Here is a 23,699-nt window from a genome sequence, read left to right as displayed (position 1 = left end):
CTCGGGAAGGTGCTGCTCTCATTTCCTGCAGCATAGGTCATAGTCTCAGAACAGGCCTAGTTAATTCCTGACAATCCAGAGCCAAGGCCAGGGAGCAGACGAACAGGCTAAACTGACTGTCTGCTAGCTGCACAGAGTCGTCACTCAGGGTCCACTACATCGAGACTGTGTCTGTTCCCCGAGCTCAACAAAAATGTAGAAATACTCAGGGAGTTTGTTCCAGTAACCTAATCAATATAAAATTAGATCATACTGACTGTACAGCTGCTGCCAGCACCTTTGATCTAAAGGTGGGGCTATTAAATATTAGATCTCTTACATCTAAAGCGCTAATGGTTAATGAACTCATTACTGATCAGGAGTTTAATGTACTGTGTTTAACTGAAACATGGATTAAGCCAAATGAATATATAGCATTAAATGAAGCGAGTCCTCCTGGATACAGTTATATACACCAGCCTCGTCTAACTGGCAGAGGAGGAGGCGTCGCGGTTATTTATAATGATTATCTAGGTGTAACACAAAAACCTGGTTATAAATTTAATACATTTGAAGTTCTTCATACTCATAATACGTAGCCTCGAAAAATAAGTCTACCCAGTTAATTCCATTGCTTATTATTTACAGGCCCCCGGGGCCATATTCTGAGTTTCTTTCTGAATTTGCAGATTTTATCTCAGATCTGGTTATTTCCTTAGACAAAGCTTTAGTTGTCGGAGATTTTAATATTCACTTCGATAACCCAGAAGACCCTTTAAAAACAGCGTTTGTGTCCATTTTAGATTCAGTAGGGATTAATCAGAATGTCATAGGACCGACCCATAATGGTGGTCACACCCTCGAGCTAATACTAACATTCTGGTTAAACATAGACAATATAGTCACACTTCCACAGTCTGAAGTTATCTCAGATCATTATCTCATCTCATTCAAACTATGTTTAAGTAATAATATATGCACCTCACCACGCTACTGTATTAAACGTACATTCACGTCAACTACTGCACAGAGCTTTATAAATGATCTCCCAGAGTTATCAACTTTGATTGGGTCACTGTCAGCCCCTGCAGAACTTGATCAGGCAACTGAATGCTTAGAGTCAACATTCCGCCATACCTTAGATAATGTAGCTCCTCTAAAAAGGAAAATGGTCAGAAACAAAAAATTAGCACCCTGGTATAATGATGACACTCGCACATTAAAACAGACCACTTGAAAATTGGAACATAAATGGTGTCAAACAAAATTGGTAGCGTTCAAATTAGCGTGGAAGGAGAGCTTCCTGAAGTATAGAAAAGCTCTTAGTGCTGCGAGATCAACATATCTCTCCTCCCTAATAGAAGATAATAAAAATAATCCTAGATTCCTATTTAATACTGTAGCAAAATTAACCAGGAATAAGTCCACTATAGACACATGCACACCTGCAGTATGTAGTAGAAACGATTTCATGAATTTTTTTAATGACAAAATTGAGAATATCCAACAAAAAATTCAAACTACTAATTTAAGGTCAGACAATGTAAGTGACCCTGTAGTTAACAATATAACTGTATCAGATCAGCAATTAGAATGTTTTACTCCCCTTAGAGAAACTGAATTACTTTCATTAATCTCTGCATCAAAAGTCTCAACTTGTGTACTAGATCCCTTACCTACACGTCTATTCAAACAGATAATGCCTGAAGTAATTGAACCGCTTCTAAAAATAATAAATTCTTCTCTTAGGATCGGCTATGTACCCAAATCCTTTAAACTAGCAGTTATCAAACCCCTGATTAAAAATCCTGACCTTGATCCCTGTCAGCTGTCCAATTATCGGCCGATATCAAACCTCCCCTTTATCTCCAAGATCCTTGAAAAAGCTGTGGCACAGCAGTTATGCTCATATTTACATAGGAATAACATCCATGAAATGTATCAGTCAGGATTTAGACCTCATCATAGCACAGAGACAGCTCTGGTTAAAGTAGTAAACGACCTACTGTTGGCGTCTGATCAGGGCTGTGTCTCGCTGCTTGTGTTGCTTGACCTTAGTGCAGCATTTGATACCATTGATCATTCCATTCTTCTGGATAGACTAGAAAATGTTGTGGGAGTTAAGGGAACGGCCCTCTCCTGGCACAGCTCTTATCTAACTGATCGCTATCAGTATGTTGATATAAATGGTGATATTTCTAGACGTACTGAGGTAAAGTTTGGTGTTCCACAAGGTTCTGTCTTGGGTCCACTGCTTTTTTCTCTATATATGTTACCTCTGGGTGATATTATTTGTAAACATTGTATTAGTTTCCACTGTTATGCTGATGACACACAGTTGTATGTTTCTGCAAAACCTGATGAGAGACACCAGCTTAATAAAATTGAGGAATGTGTTAAGGACATTAGACACTGGATGCTTATCAATTTCCTTCTGCTTAACTCTGACAAGACTGAAGTACTTGTACTCGGACCACATACAGCTAGAAGTACGTTTTCTGATTCCACAGTAACTCTGGATGGCCTTTCTGTTTCTTCACGTGCAGCAGTAAAAGACCTCGGAGTGATTATTGACCCCAGTCTTTCATTCGAAACTCACATTGATAACATCACCCAGATAGCTTTCTTTCATCTCAGAAATATTGCTAAGATAAGAAATTTAATGTCACTACATGACATAGAAAAACTAGTTCATGCTTTCATTACCTCCAGGTTGGATTATTGTAATGCCTTACTGTCTGGATGTTCCAATAAGTGCATAAACAAGCTCCAGTTAGTTCAAAATGCAGCAGCAAGAGTCCTTACTAGAACTAGAAAATATGACCCCATCACCCCTGTCTTATCCACACTGCATTGGCTCTCAATCAAATTTCATATTGATTATAAAATACTACTATTGACCTTTAAAGCACTGAATGGTCTCGCACCACAGTACCTGAGTGAACTTCTGCTCCTCTATGACCCGCCACGCCTACTTAGATCAAAAGGTGCAGGCTATCTGCTGGTACTTTGTATAGTGAAGGCTACATCAGGGGGCGGAGCCTTTTCTTACAAAGCCCCACTGTTATGGAACAGCCTTCCAAGTAGTGTTCGGGAATCAGACACAGTCTCAGCATTTAAGTCTCGGCTGAAAACATATCTGTTTAGTCAAGCCTTGTGTTAATGGTGTTTATGAGGTAAAGGAGTAGATCTGGAGGATCCTCAGACAGAGTGTTTTGGTAAACTGGGATGTATGGATGCTGTCAGTCCCCACTCGCTTGCTCACTCGAGTATGTTGACGGTGTAGTGGCTGCTGCTTTATGTCCCGGGGCCCCTCATGCCTGTGTTACCTTCTGGCTCTCCCCTTTTAGTTATGCTGTCATAGTTAGTTGCTGGAGTCCCTGCTTGCACTCAGTGCAATATGTATACTGGTCCTACTTATTCAGGTGACATTGGGCATACCTAACAACCTGTGTTTTCTTTTCCTCCCCCCCCCCCAAATCTGTCCCTCTGAGTTACATGGAGTCAACAGGAAATCTTTTGGTGGAGAGGGTGGAGACCTCGACTGGCTATCGTAGCCTGCAGGGAATCGGCCGTCAGACATTCTGTCGCATGTCCCAGACCCGGTGAAATGTAACTGAATTGTCTTGGCCAGCCCTAACGGTCCCATCTGCATCTCATCATTGCTGAGGAGTGTGCTCCCATCACCCAATCAAGCATCCAGCCAGAGCAGGTCATGATATTTTTTAACCATATTAACATGCCATTGTTGTGTATTATGCCTGATGTCAAGACTCTCGTCTCTGCGAGCCTACCACACAGACTTAATACTTGTGTCATTTTTAGGGCATACCTAACAACCTGTGTTTTCTCTCCCTCCCCCCCCCCAATCTGTCCCTCTGAGTTACATGTTGGTCGTGGGATCGAGATGCTGAACCTCTTCTGCTCCTCGGACCTGCCTGATCCATCCTGGTGCCCTGTGTCTGGTTGGAGTCTCATCACATCGCTCCTGTGGAGGACGGCCCCATGAGGACAGTTGAAAGTCACACCTGGAAGACGCTCTGGACTCTTACAGTAATGCTTTTATTGCTGAGGACTACAGTTGACTTGCTAACTTTAGGACTGCAGTTGTCATGAACAGTTTTGCACTCAAGTTTCCATCAATGAAGAGTTTATAACATCAACGAAACTGACTTCATGTTAAAGCTGTTAATATTATAGTCAGGCTGTCTGTTGTTGCCCAAATGAGGATGGGTTCCCTTTTGAGTCTGGTTCCTCTCGAGGTTTCTTCCTCATGTCGTCTGAGGGAGTTTTTCCTTGCCACCGTCGCCACAGGCTTCTCATTGGGGATAGATTAGGGATAAAATTAGCTCATGTTTAAAGTCGTTCAAATTCTGTAAAGCTGCTTTGCGACAATGTTTATTGTTAAAAGCGCTTTACAAATAAACTTGACTTGACTTGGTGTGTTCATTCACACACACCAAGACAGAGCTAATGTGGCTAACGCTAGGCTAATCAGCAGACAGCAATGTGCACCTCACTCAAACCTCCACAACAGATTAAAAATATTATTTATCGGCTGACGATCACATCAGGATAGAATGAAATTATAGAGAAGAGCAGCGCAGAAACCATCGCTGATAGTGAAAATAAAATAAAAGGGAAAGTGTTTTCAGCTGATCAGGTTTACTCAAGCAAAATAAAAACCCTGAGGAGAGTTCAAGCCCTAAACAGACAGTGTGGAGCAGAACAGCTACAAGTGGAATTGCAACTAAAGAAGGGGCGCGTGCACGCACACACACGCACACACACACACACACACACGCACACACACACACGCACACACACGCGCGCGCGCACACACACAAAATATTCTTACAGGGAAAAAACCTGTAATCAGCTAACACAAAGTAAATTCAACATTTACTTAAAAAAACATCCTCAAGATGTTAAATAGTCGCGTCATCAACACCAGCCAATCAGAATGCTCCAATTAACTCCTGTTAATGACACACAGCTGTAACAGTCTCAGTGTTCATCAATGTTCTCAACTCAGCAGGATATTTCATACTAAAAGTCCTTTACTCGCATTCTCCACCCTGAGAACAAAACCCAAAAATAAACTCCTTTATACTGACAGATAATCTCCACACGACACACGTTCGAGTGTTCACTTGGTCATGTTTGTCCCTGTATAGTGCGTACAGATTTTATTTTAAAAGAAACACAGTGTCCCTGAGCGCTGCATCTCACGCTCTCCGAAGTTCAGATATTGCACTCTGAGGACAAATCATGACGTCATATACATGCCACATCACTTACGGAGGTGATTGGATCCTGTGGACACTTCGTTTCTAAACTACTGTAAACGACCCTAAAGATGCCAAGTGTCAGGCGTTTGGGTGTAAAATAATCCGATCGCTGATCATTTTATGTGACATGCTTTTGTTTGTTTTTATTCACTGAGAAAAGTGATCTTTTTAGATGGCAAGAATCGTGTTGCTATGGCAGTGGGATTGTTTACGAGTATCTGTGTCAGTGCTGCATATGCGTTATCTCACCAAATAAGATTTAAACTTCAGAAAAGTGAAGTGTATTGATTTGTGGATTTTGTTGCCAGTAAAAATCACACGGTTACAGAAAACGTCTAATTAGATTTTTAGAATTAGAAGCCTTTATTTGTCACATGAATATTACAGCACAGTGAAATTCTTTCTTTACATCAGAGAGAGAGAGAGAGAGAGAGAGAGAGAGAGAGAGAGAGAGAGAGCATAGTGGTGCCTGGGGATTTTTTTTAGAATTGGAAGCCTTTATTCGATGGCTCTGGGTTAGCCGTCAAATAAAGGCTTCCAATTCTAAAAAAGGTAAACAGTGTTCTCGTGATCCGGTTGCATCACAGGCAGATATCCAGCTTCAGTGCAAATAGTTGCATCCAGGGAAGCCTATTTTTTAGCAACATCACAACTTTTAAAATGGATAAATTGTGATAAAGTTTTATTTTTAGTTTAAATGTGTGGCAAGCACATCAGGGCACTTGTCATGATCAGTAAATGGCATTTATTTTTGGGTTTTGTTTGGCTTTAAGTGATCTTCTACTCTCCCTCAACAGTGTTTTTGGTCAGAAAGGGTTTCAACACCAGAGAAGACTTTTAGAGGCTAAAGAACTCTTACTTATCCAAGGAACCATCTGGGAACATCTGAAAGAACTTTTTTTAATATTACTGAGTATTAGCAAGCCAATAATGATCAGTAATTTGAATTTTGTACTGCACACATGCACTCTGAGAAAAGAAGCCTTCTTCAAGGGTTTAAGAACCTTTAAGGGTTCCCCTGAGGGACAAAGAACCAGTAAGAGTTGTAAACTTCTAAATGACCTGTCTTTAAAAAGATACACACTTTAAGAACCTCCTCTCAAATGGTAGATGATGATGTTGAAGGATCGGTGTGTTTTCTGGATTTTATTGATGTACACATGTCTGTCTCATGCTAACTCCATCGCTGCCAAACCACACAAAAACAAACAGAGCTGTACTCGCTGAACCCAAAGTGAACTTACTAACCAAACATCCAGCATGTTTATTCCTCAGGACTCTAAAATCACAGATTAAGGTCGTATTTAGTTGCATACAGCTTATGGAACAAATAAACATAACTAGACGTGAGAAGATGTACTGCATATAATGAGTGTTATTGTTGTTAGATTGAATAACTGTAGCTGTGGCTCCATTCAGCAGTATGTCACTGTTTAAAACTGTCCAAAATGTCCACAACAAGGAAAGACAATGGACATGTGTCCTCACACTGGACTATAAACACTGTCCAGGTCACTGTCCCACTGATAAAGTGGGTGCAGTGAGTGCCCAGCTCTGTTATATTCAGGAGTGCAGATGATCTGAGTGTGAAAGTTATGAATGAGACAGTGAGATGTTCGCAGCTGATCTGCTGAATCTGTGACAGCGCAGTGATCAGGACTGATCCAAGACTTCAGCATGGAGTTCCGATCGCCATCTCCACTGAATTCTCTTTCATTTTCTTCTCAAAGTCGACCTGTGACTTCTTCTCTTTCTCCAAAGCTGCTGCTGCTGCTGATGACACAGATGACGACACCAGTGATGGTGATGAAGGTTTGTTGGGCAGACATTCTTCACAGCAGCAACAGCAGCAGTCCACGAAGCTCTGCCCCAATGATCGACACAAGCTGAGGATCAAAATGGGCGTGACCGAGGCCCTGATGAACATTAGGAACTGACCAATCAGAGCCAGCAGTGCCAGCATGGCCCCGTCCACTTGCACTCCTGCGTAGGTGAGTCCGATGTTCCAGGCATGTTCAGGGAGGCAGAACACTCCATAAACGATTGCGAGCACTGTGACGAGCTTCTTGGATGAAGACAAAGAACAGGAAGAGGACGTCTGGATGGTGCTATCAGAAATCTGGCTCGTCAGAAGATGACATGAGAATGAGAACAGCAAAGGCAGGCAGAAAAAGCAGCCGAAGATCCACCACATGCGTGACTCGTGGTACGTCATGACGAGTGAATAAACAGACTCGGAGAAATGAGGCGATGAAGGAGGCAGACGGACGCACGAGTCCACAGGGAGATGCGAGATGGGAGACAGCTCCGTTTCCAAACGCCAGATCATGAGCTCGGGGACAGCGAGGAGCAGTGAGCCCACCCAGATCACCGACAGCTTCGACACAATGGAGCCGAATGACTCGGGGGTCTTAGAGGAGGAGGAGCTCGTTAACGTCTGGAAACGATCAACACTCAGAGCACAGAGACTGAAGGTGCTCACGCCCAGAGACGTCACCTGAGACACACACACATACACAGAATTTGTGCATAGGAAAAGCTAAATGACCCCCACCCATTATGTCTACAAAATAGCCGTCCCTACTGTTAATAAAATAGCCACACCTACTATGCCTGTAAAACAGCCACGCCCATGCCGCTTATATTTGGAATTGAAAATAAAATGCCCCATTTTTCATTCTTGTCTAAATTATAAAACCTCTAAACGGTTTATAAATCTTTTATCTTTGTCTCTTTTTGTCATTATGAGGAGTGAGTGAGCGACTGCACTGAACAAAACCTCCAAAATAAACACACCTTCAGACCCACTGACCCACATCTCCATTTAACAAACTCCTGAGCTCAATTACACACACACACACACACACACAGACTAATTAGGTGGTGCATTTGCATATGAATTGAACTGTTTCACACAGAAGCTGTTCTAAAGAGGTGTCTTCATCCTGTGGCTTTCAATCAAGTCTTAATAGAGAGAATATTTTGGGGAATTTTTACACTTTCTTTGTAGTGTATTTCAGTAAAACAGGATATTTATGGAACTGACTCACTGACTCCCTCACTGACCAACTCACTGACTCCCTCACTGACTGACTCATTGACTGACTCACTGATTGACTCCCTCACTGACCCACTCACTGTCTCCCTCACTGACTGACTCACTGATTGACTCACTGACTGACTCACTGATTGAGTCACTGACTCCCTCAATGACCAACTCACTGACTCCCTCACTGACTGACTCACTGATTGACTCACTGACCCACTCACTGACTCCCTCACTGACCCACTCACTGTCTCCCTCACTGACCCACCCACTGACCCACCTTTAACTCTTTTATTCAGATGAGCTGATGTCAGAGTTATAGAACAATAAAACAAACCTCTATAAATGGTACGAGGCGGCAGGACACGTCTCCCATCAGTCGTCTCTTGGTGAGCTCGTGGAAGACGACGACCGGCAGGCAGAAGAAGATCACAGCAAGGTCCCAGAGTGCCAGACTCGCTAGGACACAGTTGCAAGCATTTTGCAGGTAGTGGTTGTGCCACACAGAGCATGTGACGGCCAGGTTGGTGACCACACCCACCGTGAATACCACCAGTGATAACAGCATCACAGCATATGCCCCGTACGACTCGCCCGTCACTGGGTACAGTGGATTGTGCACCAGCAGAGAGCCATTAAAAACCCTTGGTGTGGTGAAATAACCATCTGGATCGAAGGGCCGTGGGTGTCGGTGCTCATGATGCTCCGCCCTCTGCTTTGATCTCCCGCCTTTAGAGCTGCGGGCCAGTCTCCTGCGCTGACCGTCCAGGGTTGTGACCTCTGACTCTCCTGTTACCCTGGTACCATGTGTTAGCACTGAGCTAGTACTGCGAAGTACAGTGGGGGAGGGAGAAAGGAGGTCATGTGATGGTGTCTCCATGGGGATCCACTGTCAACAAAAAACAAGACAAAAATTTTAATAAAAGACTTCCGTTGAAAATACTTTAACAATTTTTACAAGCTAGCATGATGGCTAACATGAGCAAATGGCTTGCTAACTGCTATGGTAACTATTTCAAGTTGCTAGAAAACACTTTCATTATTACCTCGCCCGGGACGGAGTCCACCAGGGGGCAAGGTATTGTTTTCGGTCGGGTTTCTTTGTTTTTTTGTTAACAATATTATGGGAAAACAGCTGGATCAAGCTTCATGAAACTTTCAGGATAGCTGGTCATTGGTCTCAAATAGAACCTCCAACATTTTGAGGGTCATCCGGTCAAAGGGACCAAAAAGGTCAAAATCGTTTTTGTTGTGTCTCCTGCCTCATATAGAGGTGCTGGTCACTACATCATCGTGCTGTAAGAATGTAAGAGTGTAACAGTCCCGTGTTCCGCATGCGCATACATGTGTTCCTATTAAAATGGCCAGTGAACATGTACAATTCGGTTCACCATTCGAAATAAATTGACTAGACTAAAGAAATGGCTTTCGGACATGTTTATGCTTATGACAGAGGGAAAGTGCGTTCCACTGAGCTCTAGCGCCGGGCCATTTCCGGGAAATAAGAGTTTGGGTCATGGCGACAGCGCGTGTGTGTCAGCCTCGGTTCGGAGGGTTCAGTTTGGAAAACTGTAAGAGGGAAGAGGAGAATAATATAAAATACAGACACTTGGTATATTTTACTTCTGTGATTTTTAAATTGTTCATTTTTGGATTACGCTTCATTTTTGTGGCTCCTGCCTCAGAGAGTAAATATATATGCTGTATTTACTGTAGGGACACGGGATCAGAAAACTATTTTATTTATAAGCCACATGGACCCATAGGGGACCGATTTTTTTTTTTGCGATATCATCCTTCATATTCATCATAAGTGCTACCGGGCAAGGTTTGTTTTGCCTGGCAACACTTGCTTTATATTTCTGTTGTTTTTTGTTGAATTTATTTAGCATTTTTAAAAACAGGGCTTTGAGGAAATAAAATGAGTGCAGTGCTAACAGATTTACAGAACAGGAACACTCAGAGGAAATAAAACGATATAAACAAGAGAATAACTTCATCAGGAGTTTAATTCTTCACCAGAAAATTCTCACTGTGGGTTACACCCCCTAATCACTACCGAGGGAGTCTACTGTAGGTTACATCCCCTAATCACTACCGAGGGAGTCTACTGTAGGTTACATCCCCTAATCACTACCGAGGGAGTCTACTGTAGGTTACATCCCCTAATCACTACCGAGGGAGTCTACTGTGGGTTATACCCACTAATCACTACAGAGAGAGTCTACTGTGGGTTATACCCCCTAATGACTACCTAGGGAGCCTACTGTGGGTTACACCCCCTAATGACTACCGAGGGAGCCTACTGTGGGTAATACCCCCAATGACTACTGAGGGAGCCTACTGTGGGTTATACCCCCTAATCACTACGGAGAGAGTCTACTGTGGGTTATACCCCCTAATGACTACCAAGGGAGCCTACTGTGGGTAAGACCCCCTAATCACTACCGAGGGAGCCTACTGTGGGTAATACCCCCTAATCACTACAGAGAGAGTCTACTGTGGGTTACACCCCCTAATCACTACCAAGGGAGTCTACTGTAGGTTACACCCCCTAATCACTACCCAGGGAGTCTACTGTGGGTTATACCCACTAATCACTACAGAGAGAGTCTACTGTGGATTATACCCCCAATGACTACTGAGGGAGCCTACTGTGGGTTATACCCCCTAATCACTACCGAGGGAGCCTACTGTGGGTAATACCCCCTAATCACTACAGAGAGAGTCTACTGTGGGTTACACCCCCTAATCACTACCAAGGGAGTCTACTGTAGGTTACACCCCCTAATCACTACCGAGGGAATCTACTGTGGGTTATACCCACTAATCACTACAGAGAGAGTCTACTGTGGGTTATACCCCCTAATCACTACAGAGAGAGTCTACTGTGGGTTATACCCCCTAATGACTACCGAGGGAGCCTACTGTGGGTTATACCCCCTAATCACTACCGAGGGAGTCTACTGTGGGTTATACCCCCAATGACTACCGAGGGAGCCTACTGTGGGTTATACCCCCTAATGACTACCGAGAGAGTCTACTGTGGGTTACACCCCCTAATCACTACCAAGGGAGTCTACTGTAGGTTACACCCCCTAATCACTACCGAGGGAGTCTACTGTGGGTTATACCCACTAATCACTACAGAGAGAGTCTACTGTGGGTTATACCCCCAATGACTACCGAGGGAGCCTACTGTGGGTTATACCCCCTAATCACTACCGAGGGAGTCTACTGTGGGTTATACCCCCTAATGACTACCGAGGGAGCCTACTGTGGGTTATACCCCCTAATCACTACCGAGGGTGTCTACAGTGGGTTATACCCCCTAATGACTACTGAGGGAGCCTACTGTGGGTTATACCCCCTAATGACTACCGAGGGAGCCTACTGTGGGTTATACCCCCTAATCACTACCGAGGGAGTTTATTGTGGGTAATACCCCCTAATGACTACCGAGGGAGCCTACTGTGGGTTATACCCACTAATGACTACCGAGGGTGTCTACAGAGGGTTATACCCCCTAATCACTACCGAGGGAGCCTACTGTGGGTTATACCCCCTAATGACTACCGAGGGAGCCTACTGTGGGTTATACCCACTAATCACTACCGAGGGTGTCAACAGTGGGTTATACCCCCTAATCACTACCGAGGGGGCCTACAGTGGGTTATACCCCCTAATGACTACTGAGGGAGCCTACTGTGGGTTATACCCCCTAATGACTACCGAGGGAGCCTACTGTGGGTTATACCCACTAATCACTACCGAGGGTGTCTACAGTGGGTTATACCCCCTAATCACTACCGAGGGGGCCTACTGTGGGTTATACCCCCTAATGACTACCGAGGGAGCCTACTGTGGGTTATACCCACTAATCACTACCGAGGGTGTCTACAGTGGGTTATACCCCCTAATCACTACCGAGGGGGCCTACTGTGGGTTATACCCCCTAATCACTACCGAGGGAGTCTACTGTGGGTTATACCCCCTAATGACTACCGAGGGAGCCTACTGTGGGTTATACCCCCTAATCACTACCGAGGGTGTCTACAGTGGGTTATACCCCCTAATGACTACTGAGGGAGCCTACTGTGGGTTATACCCCCTAATGACTACCGAGGGAGCCTACTGTGGGTTATACCCCCTAATGACTACCGAGGGAGCCTACTGTGGGTTATACCCCCTAATCACTACCGAGGGAGTCTACTGTGGGTTATACCCCCTAATGACTACCGAGGGAGCCTACTGTGGGTTATACCCCCTAATGACTACTGAGGGAGCCTACTGTGGGTTATACCCCCTAATCACTACCAAGGGAGCCTACTGTGGGTTATACCCCCTAATGACTACCGAGGGAGCCTACTGTGGGTTATACCCACTAATCACTACCGAGGGTGTCTACAGTGGGTTATACCCCCTAATCACTACCGAGGGAGTCTACTGTGGGTTATACCCCCTAATCACTACCGAGGGAGTCTACTGTGGGTTATACCCACTAATCACTACCGAGGGAGCCTACTGTGGGTTATACCCCCTAATGACTACCGAGGGAGCCTACTGTGGGTTATACCCCCTAATCACTACCGAGGGAGTCTACTGTGGGTTATACCCCCAATGACTACCGAGGGAGCCTACTGTGGGTTATACCCACTAATGACTACCGAGGGAGCCTAATGTGGGTTATACCCCCTAATCACTACCGAGGGAGCCTACTGTGGGTTATACCCACTAATGACTACCGAGGGAGCCTACTGTGGGTTATACCCCCTAATCACTACCAAGGGAGCCTACTGTGGGTTATACCCCCTAATGACTACCGAGGGAGCCTACTGTGGGTTATACCCACTAATCACTACCGAGGGTGTCTACAGTGGGTTATACCCCCTAATCACTACCGAGGGAGTCTACTGTGGGTTATACCCCCTAATCACTACCGAGGGAGTCTACTGTGGGTTATACCCACTAATCACTACCGAGGGAGCCTACTGTGGGTTATACCCCCTAATGACTACCGAGGGAGCCTACTGTGGGTTATACCCCCTAATCACTACCGAGGGAGTCTACTGTGGGTTATACCCCCAATGACTACCGAGGGAGCCTACTGTGGGTTATACCCACTAATGACTACCGAGGGAGCCTACTGTGGGTTATACCCCCTAATCACTACCGAGGGAGCCTACTGTGGGTTATACCCACTAATGACTACCGAGGGAGCCTACTGTGGGTTATACCCCCTAATCACTACCGAGGGAGCCTACTGTGGGTTATACCCCCTAGTGACTACTGAGGGAGCCTACTGTGGGTTATACCCACTAATCACTACTGAGGGAGTCTACTGTGGGTTATACCCCCAATGACTACCGAGGAAGCCTACTATGGGTTATACCCCCTAATCACTACCGAGGGAGTCTACTGTGGGTTATACCCCCTAATGTCTACCGAGGGAGCCTACTGTGGGTTATACCCCCTAATGACTACTGAGGGAGCCTACTGTGGGTTATACCCCCTAATCACTACCGAGGGAGCCTACTGTGGGTTATACCCCCTAATCACTACCGAGGGAGTCTACTGTGGGTTATACCCCCTAATGACTACCGAGGGAGCCTACTGTGGGTTATACCCCCTAATCACTACCGAGGGAGCCTACTGTGGGTTATACCCCCTAATCACTACCGAGGGAGCCTACTGTGGGTTATACCCCCTAATCACTACCGAGGGAGCCTACTGTGGGTTATACCCCCTAATCACTACCGAGGGAGCCTACTGTGGGTTATACCCCCTAATCACTACCGAGGGAGCCTACTGTGGGTTATACCCACTAATCACTACCGAGGAAGAGGGAACAGAAACATAACCCATTATCCTCATTACATTTACACACAAAAATGAAAAATTGCTGAATATTAAAGTCTGAAATATTAAACAAAACAAAAAGAAAAAACTTCTGGAATATTTTCTCTCTTCTTCATTATTATTATTATTATTATTATTATTATTATTATTAACACAAAACCTCTGATTTGACTTCAGTGCCTCTGAATTATTTATTGAAGAGTTTTATACTTTTCAACAGATTTTTTGTTTGTATGTTTATTAAAAGAAGCTCGTGCTCGGGTGAGACACGCTGCAGTAATAAACAGGATGTAAAGAGTAAAGTGTGTTTATTACCGTGTTCTTCAGCCGGCGCGTCTCCATCAGCCCCACACACACCACCGCCACATGGAGGAAGAGCAGCATTTCACCGAGTCAGTCAGATAAACCCGGAGAGAAAGAGACTGAGAGAAAGAGAGGCGGACACTGATGGAGAGAAAAGCGACTGAGGAGAAAAACCCAGGGAAGTTTGATTTCTCCTCTCAGCTCAGTCACAGAGCGGAGACACGCGCACAGTCATCGCCATCTGGTGGAAAGGATGGAGAATTACACACACCGCGTTCCATCACTGCACAATCGCGCTGGTTGAACTGGACTGCGTGTTATTGCTGCCATCTGGTGGCCAAATTGCATTTAGCCTCTTATTACTGCCATCTAGTGGCCATTTATGAGCATTATTCTGTATTAATAAAAGAGCTGTGTGAGACCGCGTCTTTTAGTGCCATCTGGCGGTGCAATTAGATAATTATATTCGTTAAAAAACCACTAATTTATTGACAAACAATGAATGTATTTGGAAGAAATCTTGGAAAAGCCCTATTTAGCAGAACTGCAAGATAGATAGATAGATAGATAGATAGATAGATAGATAGATAGATAGATAGATAGATAGATAGATAGCAGTGGCGGCTGGTAGTCTTTCAAACGGGGAGGCTGGTCAGTTACAATATTTCAAGATTTTAAAAGAAAAAAGAAAAAACACATAAATTTTGCCCATACTCTTGCCTCTGATCTGGCTGATTGCTGGCAGGGTCACAAACTGTGAAATAACAGGTTCTTTTGGCCCATTAGCCTACTGTCCAATATACATGATGATGGTGTTGGGGGGGTATATTTTAACATTTTATATTTTAAAATTGTGGCATGTTGTTTAAAAATTGATCATTATTGAAAGCAGCTCTTTGTCAGGAACCTCAGCAGTAACAGCAGAGTGTTCTGGAATAGGCACAAGCACTGACCTTGGGGAGCCAAACATAGAGCTGGGTGCCACACATTTCATTCAATGACACTTTCCCTATATTTTACTTATTTTGACTGAGAAATGTTTTATTGACAATTTTGATAACCCTTCACTTTTAATCCAGGTCTGTAGTGTGAAATGTTCTCGGTTCTGTTTTTGTTTAAAAATGTTTTCCAAATTGTAGCTGTGTTTAATTTATATCCAGAGAAATATATATTCCAATATAATATACTCAGCATAAACATTTTAAATAGATTCTATATTTTTGGTCCATCCATGACATATTACTAAAGTAGCCTATTTACTGTTGTTGATGTGGGTCACTTGCTGTTAGCCAATTCACTTTCTCGTACCAGGAGAGCTGAAAGGAACGAGTATTATTCCCTACCTTTTTCACCAAGTCAATTTGAGGCGCTGGTCTACCCTGCTCTTTAATTTTAATTTTTTCCTCGAAAGGAAGGCTGGCAAATGGCTTCGCCAAAATTAAATCACCAATGCTTGGCATCCATGCGCAGCTTTCTTGCTAGCTGACTAGCCCCCTCAAGTTCAAGTTCAGTCACTCAAATAAACGAAATTTCTGGAACTAAGATAGCAAACTTGACAACACTATATTTACACTTTATTTACAATGAAAATATATACAAACTAAAAAAGCTGGTAGAAACCGTATGTAATGAATGAAATCTAAATGTAAGCTGATCTCTTACAATACACCACTTGCAAATCTGCATGGGACTGAACTGAAATTCACCGCTGCCTGTCTATATTTGAAACGAGCTGTCAATCAAAGAAAATATCTGGCCGCTTTCACCAATCATCAGTCTCCTCGCGGAAACTGCCATGTCCCTCCCACTGTGAGGCTGGGAGTCCGTGGGAGTCCGTGGGCGGGCATTTTCGCAGTATTTGTCCAATAATCGTCTTGCATTTTGATATTGAAAAGCGCATCGCTCCCAAATGCCATTGAAGTCCACTGAGGCTGGGCTGCATCGCGCTGTCACGAGGGGGAAAAACTCATGCACACATTAGGCGAACTGGGGAAAGTTATAACGGAATGATTTCGCACTGCAGTTGGGTTGAGCACATATATTTCTATGATTCTGGATCTGAAATAGCAATGTTATAAGGTTGGCTATAACATAAGCCTAGCGCAATTCATCCTACACGATGTTCGTCATTTTTAGAGGAGGCTGAGCCTCCCTCGTTGTCTGAGAGCATAAGCCTAGCGCAATTCATCCTACACGATGTTCGTCATTTTTAGAGGAGGCTGAGCCTCCCTCGTTGTCTGAGAGCAATCGCCCGTGATAGATAGATAGATAGACAGACAGACAGACAGACAGACAGACAGACAGACAGACAGACAGACAGACAGATAGATAGATAGATAGATAGATAGATAGATAGATAGATAGATAGATAGATAGATAGATAGCACAATTTCAGTAAATCACCCCATTTTAACTGGAAAATGTGTTTATATAAGGCAGCACCATAGTTGATGTGAGGTGAAGTGACTTGACTCAGGTATTTATATCTGAGAAAGATAAAAATGAAAGTATCCTGGTTATTGTTTGACTTTAATTGCTTTAATGGTTGGATTAATGTGTAATGACCCGGAAACATTCCAGCAGCTGATGAAACATTTGTTGTCCAGAAGATTGCTGAGTTTTGTGCTGGTTGTTTTAATCAGTTCTCTGAGAAGTAGCTCTCGATTCTGGGCAAAACTCTGCTGTCATCTGGGACAAAACAAAAACAAGTGGCTTTTTTAATTTAAGAGTACATTTATTATTATTCCATCCATCCATCCATCCATCCATCCATCCATTATCTGTAGCTGCTTATCCTGTACAGGGTCGCAGGCAAGCTGGAGCCTATCCCAGCTGACTACGGGCGAAAGGCGGGGTTCACCCTGGACAAGTCGCCAGGTCATCACAGGACTGACACATAGACACAGACAACCATTCACACTCACATTCACACCTACGGTCAATTTAGATTCACCAGTTAACCTAACCTGCATGTCTTTGGACTGTGGGGGAAACCGGAGCACCCGGAGGAAACCCACACGGACACGGGGAGAACATGCAAACTCCACACAGAAAGGCCCTCGCCGGCCCCGGGGCTCGAACCCGGACCTTCTTGCTGTGAGGCGACAGCGCTAACCACTACACCACCGTGCCACTCCATTTATTATTATTATCCTGTACATGGATGTGAGTGTGAATGGTTGTCTGTGTCTATGTGTCAGCCCTGTGATGACCTGGTGACTTGTCCAGGGTGTACCCCGCTGTAGCAGTTCGGATGGGTGGGTGGAGCACAGAAGGACGGCAGGCCAGAACTGAGTTCACAAAGCCTTTTTATTTTAGCTTTTCAGCCTTAACTATACACATATACACACACACACACTCCCGTTGTCTGGTTGGGGAGAAAGCCTGCTCTGCTCTCGCTCTCTTCCTTAAATAGGGTGTGGTCACTGGGGAAGACACACAAACACATTAATCAACCTCAGGTGCAGTGATTCTGCCACTTACCTTCCCGACTCCGCCATCCGGTCACAGACCGATGCTTGGCCACACCCCCGCTGCCACATACCCCCCCTGTAGCCGTCTCCCCCCCCCCTTGACGGGAGAGGAAGTCCACCACGGCCATCTGCGCCCCCGGCCTGTGGATCACCTTGAAGTTGAAGGGTTGGAGTGCCAGATACCAATGGGTGATCCGCGCGTTGGCATCCTTCATGCGGTGGAGCCACTGGAGGGGCGTGTGGTCCAAACAGAGGGTGAAAGGGCGTCCCAGCAGGTAGTAACGGAGGGCAAGGACCACCCACTTGATCGCTAGGCACTCCTTTTCAATGGTGCTGTAGCGCCCCTCACGCACCGACAGCTTCCTACTGATATACAACACTGGGCGGCCCTCCCCCTCCACCTCCTGGGACAAAACAGCCCCCAGCCCTCTGTCCGACGCATCCGTCTGTAACATAAAGGGGAGAGAAAAGTCAGGGGAGTGTAAAAGTGGCCCCCCACACAGTGCAGCCTTTACCTCAGAAAAAGCCCGCTGGCATTGCTCCGTCCACTAGACTGGATCTAGTGCCCCCTTTTTAGTCAGATCAGTCAGCAGGCTGGTGACATCTGAATAGTTAGGTATAAACCTACGATAATAGCCAGCCAGCCCCAGGAACTGTCTCACCCCCTTTTTGGTCTTGGGCCTCGGGCAGGCTGCAATTGCCGCTGTCTTGTTAATTTGGGGACGCACCTGCCCGTTGCCCAAGTGGAAGCCCAGATACCGTACTTCCACCCGCCCAATCGCACACTTCTTCAGGTTGGCTGTGAGACCCGCTCACCTCAGCGACCTAAGGATGGCCCTCAGATGTTGGAGGTGCCTCGGCCAGTCATTACTATAGATAATGATATCGTCGAGGTAAGCGGCCACATAGGTGGCGTGGGGGCGGAGGACCCTATCCATCAGCCGCTGAAATGTAGCGGGCACCCCAAACAGCCCAAAAGGAAGTGTGACAAACTGGTGTAAGCCGAATGGTGTGGAAAAGGCCGTTTTTTCTCGGGATAATGTAGTCAAGGGGATCTGCCAATAACCCTTTGTTAAATCCAGTGTCGAGTAAAAGCGAGGTGTGCCTAGTCGATCGAGCAACTCATCAATACAAGGCATTGGGTACGCATCGAATTTAGACACCGCGTTGACTTTCCTATAGTCTACACAGAACCGGACCGACCCGTCGGCCTTAGCTACCAAGACCACCAGGCTGCTCCAGTCACTGTGGGACTCCTCGACGATGCCCATTTCGAGCATGGCCTCGAGTTCTTCCCGAACCACTTTTTTCTTGTGTTCCGGTAGCCTGTAAGGGCGGCTATGCACTACCACCCCCGGGGGCATCTCAATGTGGTGCTCTATGAGGTTGGTGCGGCCGGGCAGGGGTGAGAATACGTCCGAAAACTCAGTCTGCAACTGGGCAACCTCCGCGAGTTGGGTTGGGGAGAGGTGGTCTCCACAGGGGACCGGAGAGGTACGTGATGCCAATGTTCCCTTTTGAACCTCTGACCCCAGCTCCGCCTTCTCCGGAACTACCGACACCAACGCCACGGGGACCTCCTTGTTCCAGAGTTTGAGCAGATTGAGGTGGTAAACCTGTAATGCCCCACCCCTGTCTGTTTGCCTCACCTCATAGTCAACGTCCCCGACTCACCGTGTGACCTCAAAGGGTCCTTGCCACTTGACGACTAATTTGGAGCTCGATGTGGGCAACAGTACGAGTACTTTATCTCCCGGTGCACACTCCCTGAGGCGCGTACCTTTGTCGTACAGGCAGGTTTGTCGTTCTTGGGCCTGCCGCAAATTCTCCTGAGTTAGGTGGGCGAGTGTGTGGAGTTTTGCGCACAGGTCAATAATGTATTGGATTTCATTTTTACTTTGTGAAGGTCCCTCCTCCCAATTTTCCCACAGCACATCTAGAATGCCGTGCAGCTTACGCCCGTATAACAATTCAAACAGGGAGAACCCCGTGGAGGCTTGTGGGACCTCTCGCACTGAAAACAACAAGGGTTCGAGCCACTTATCCCAATTATGTGCGTCCTCATTTACGAATTTTTTAATTATATTCTTGAGGGTGCGATTGAACCGTTCAACTAAACCGTCCGTTTGTGGGTGATACACGCTCGTGCGGATCGGCTTAATACCCAACAACCTATACAGTTCATTTAGTGTACATGACATAAAGGCGGTGCCTTGGTCAGTCAGAATCTCTTTCGGGATTCCAACTCGGGAGATGACGCGGAAGAGCGCCTCTGCAATACTGCGAGCTGAGATATTGCGAAGAGGCACCGCTTCCGGGTATTGCGTTGCATAGTCCACCAGAACTAATATAAAGCAGTACCCTCGTGTTGACCGATCTAATGGCCCGACAAGATCCATCCCAATTCTTTCGAACGGGGTCTCGATTAATGGGAGAGGGCGCAAAGGCGCTTTTGGAATGGCCACTGGATTTACTAACTGGCATTCGCGGCACGCAGTACACCACCTACAGACATTGCCGGCCTGGCCAATAGAACCGGGCCATTATTCAGGCTAGTGTCTTATCCTGTCCTAAGTGTCCAGCCATGGGATTAAAGTGAGCCACCTGGAATACCAATTCCCGGCGGCTCTTCGGAATCAACAGCTGCATGACTTGTTCTTTAGTCTGAGTGTCCTGCGTCACTCGGTATAATCTATCCTTTATAATTGCGAAGTAGGGGAAGGATGGGGTGGCGTTTGGCTGGAGCATTTGACCATCGATTACTCTCACCTGGTCAAATGCATGCTGCAGAGTCTCGTGTCGCGACTGCTCTAATGGAAAATCCGTGAGGGATTCCCCAATAGAGAGAGGAGGAGCTGGCGGCTCCTCACTTTGACACGGAGCTGATGTAGACGGCTCTGTGACAGCTGCTCCCGCCAACGCGACACCAGAACCTTCCCTTATTAAACTACGGCAGGACCCACTCTTCACTAGGTGACTCATTAATTCCCCAAATCCCGGCCAATCCGTCCCCAAAATTATCGAGTGGGTAAGGCGAGGATTAACCGCCGCCTTCACTATAAATTTTCCCCTCGAAAAAAGATGTGGACCAACACTAGAGGGTAGTTGTGAACATCCCTGTGCACACACAACACCTTCACCAATTGTGCTCCCCCCAATGCCTCATCTTGCACCAGGTTTTGGTGGATTGAGGTCTGATTACAACCAGAATCCACCAACGCTTGATGTGTATCCCCTTGGATACTCACCGGTATGCGATACGCTCCGGCCCGATCAAGGGCGGCTCCTGGCGCATCGGGGATCCAAACCACCGCGCCCACCTCCATTACCGAGCACTGCTGTTGGAGGTGGCCCGGTTCCCCACAGCGCCAGCAAACCGGCCCGGGCTTCCTCTCTGCACTGGTGCTCTGGGGCTCACTCACCTGAGGGGGGGGGGGAGAGACAGACACAGAAGGGAGAAACGAGAGGGCACCGTGGGTGCGGCGGCCGGCTGGGGTGGGGCCGGCTCCCGCCTCCACGGTGGGGGAACGGGGCGAGGATGAGACACAGGAGGAGAGGGAGAGAGAGAAGAGAGGGGAGGAGAGGTTGTCTGCTGTCCTGCCGTTGAGACAACCGTCAAATGGTCCTCCGCCAGCTCGATTGCCTGATCCAGTGACGCCGGACGGTGGCACTGGACCCACTCTGCAGCTCCGGCTGGTAGACACGCGATGAACTGCTCCAGCGCCACCTGGTCGATGATCCCCTCGGCGTCGCGGTTGTCGGCCCTCAACCACGGCCCGCAGACATCCCAGAGTTGCTGGCCAAACGCGAATGGCCGGCCGACTTCATCCAAGCGCAAAGCGCGGAAGCGCTGCCGTTGTTGCTCGGGGGTGCGCCCCACAAGCTGGAGGACGGCCCGGCGAAGGTCCGCATAGGCCAGCCGGCGGTCGGTGGGGAGCTGTAGCGCAGCCAGCTGCACCTCTCCCATTAGCAGGGGGAGGAGGCGTGCCGCGCGCTGTTCCATCGGCCACCCTGAGGTCTCAGCCACCTGCTCAAAGAACGTGAGGAAGTCCTCGGGGTCGTCCTGAAGGCCCATCTTCGTCAGGGTGAAGGGGGGCGGCCCCGCGGCGGTGGACCCCGCCGACGCGAAGAGGTGCCGGAACTCCTGTCGCTCTTCCTGCTGAGCCAGCACCAGGGCCTCGAACCACTGTTCCTGTTCCTTCCGGAGGGTGACTAGTGCCTGGTGCTGGCTTTGCTGGGCCATGGCGAGGGCGTGGACCAGCTCAGCGAAAGGGGAGGACTCCATGGGGCTGTTCTGCTTCGGCGCTCCAAATCCCAGGTTTCGGCACCACTGTAGCAGTTCGGATGGGTGGGTGGAGCACAGAAGGATGGCAGGCCAGAACTGAGTTCACAAAACCTGTTTATTTTAGCTTTTCAGCCTTAATTATACACATATACACACACACACTCCCGTCATCTGGTTGGGGAGAGAGCCCGCTCTACTCTCACTCTCTTCCTTAAATAGGGCGCGGTCACTGGGGAAGACTCACAAACACATTAATCAACCTCAGGTGCAGTGATTCTGCCACTTACCTTCCCCGACTCCACCCTCCGGTCACAGACTGACGCTTGGCCACGCCCCCGCTGCCACACCCGCCTTTCGCCCATAGTCAGCTGGGATAGGCTCCAGCTTGCCTCCGACCCTGTAGAACAGGATAAAGCGGCTAGAGATAATGAGATTAAATAATTATTATACTACATTACTTGTAACCCTGAGTCGATCTTTAGTAAAAGTGAACCTTTAATAAACAACACCTTATAATCTGCTGTAAATCTGATTTACCTGGATAGTGAACTCAGATTAAAAAGGACAAATAAGTGATTTACACCCACAGACTAAATAATAGACATGTAATGATTTATAAAGTACTTTTGGAGCTTGATCTTTCATACATACATACACACTCCTGTACTTAGATAATTTTTAAAAAGACTAACTTAACAAGACTGACAGGTTTCCCAGAGTATGGAGACAAAAGTTGTAAATGTTTTTCAATAATTACCTTCTGAAGTTTATAAATCTGTTCAGGAAATTCCTCCATCATTGTTCAGACTCATACACAATGATCCGACCTCATCTTATATCTGTTTGGTTGGAGTTCTCATCCTTGGAGAACCATTACATTAGTAGACTCTTTTATCCACAGCAATATACAACAAGCAGGGACCTGACACAGGGCTCCTGGAGCAGAGAGGGTAAAGGGCCTCGCTCAAGGGCCCGACAATGGCAGCTTGTCAGCTTGCTATGACCTTCAGATCAGTAACCCCAAGCCTTAACCACTGAGCTACCACTACCCCCAGCGGTGAGCATCTGGAAATCAAAATCCATAAGATGTGACATTAGCTTTCAGATGCTTGTTGTTGTCTTTGAGGGTGAGGTGAGGGTTCGGGTTAATTTCCTGACTCTCTGGAGAATAAACACGAGCTGAGTAATTACATGAGAGTCAGGGACTCGATCCTGGTGCAGAAACTGAAGAAAACTCTTGATGTTTAAGAAATCACGGTGTTAGAACTGCAGAGTGGCTCTGTGTGAGAGAAATAATCAACTGTTTCTCATTTTACCCAGTTTTATTTTCATAAAGGAGTTGAGTGGAGAGATGAACAGAATCCCAGACAGAGGGACAAAGCTGAAGACACTGAGAGGAGGTCTGAGATCAGTGTGATGGAGGGAGATCTGAGATCAGTGTGATGGAGGGAGATCTGAGATCA

The 23,699-nt window shown here is 46.5% G+C and overlaps 1 protein-coding gene across 1 annotated transcript; it reads right to left on the bottom strand.

Moving 5' to 3' along the window:
- Positions 1–5,837: 5,837 nt before the first annotated feature.
- Positions 5,838–14,681, bottom strand: gpr37l1a (G protein-coupled receptor 37 like 1a). Its single transcript, XM_060910892.1, has 3 exons — positions 14,491–14,681; positions 8,654–9,205; positions 5,838–7,767 (listed from the first exon to the last, which is right to left on the bottom strand). Exons 1-3 carry the CDS (start codon positions 14,557–14,559, stop codon positions 6,943–6,945), a joined length of 1,446 nt encoding a protein of 481 aa, XP_060766875.1. The 5' UTR covers positions 14,560–14,681; the 3' UTR covers positions 5,838–6,942.
- Between the last annotated feature and the right edge of the window lie 9,018 nt (positions 14,682–23,699).

The sequence above is a fragment of the Neoarius graeffei genome, chromosome 26, assembly GCF_027579695.1.
Source record: "Neoarius graeffei isolate fNeoGra1 chromosome 26, fNeoGra1.pri, whole genome shotgun sequence".
NCBI classification, from domain to species: domain Eukaryota; kingdom Metazoa; phylum Chordata; class Actinopteri; order Siluriformes; family Ariidae; genus Neoarius; species Neoarius graeffei.
This window is presented reverse-complemented; position numbering and strand designations above follow the sequence as displayed.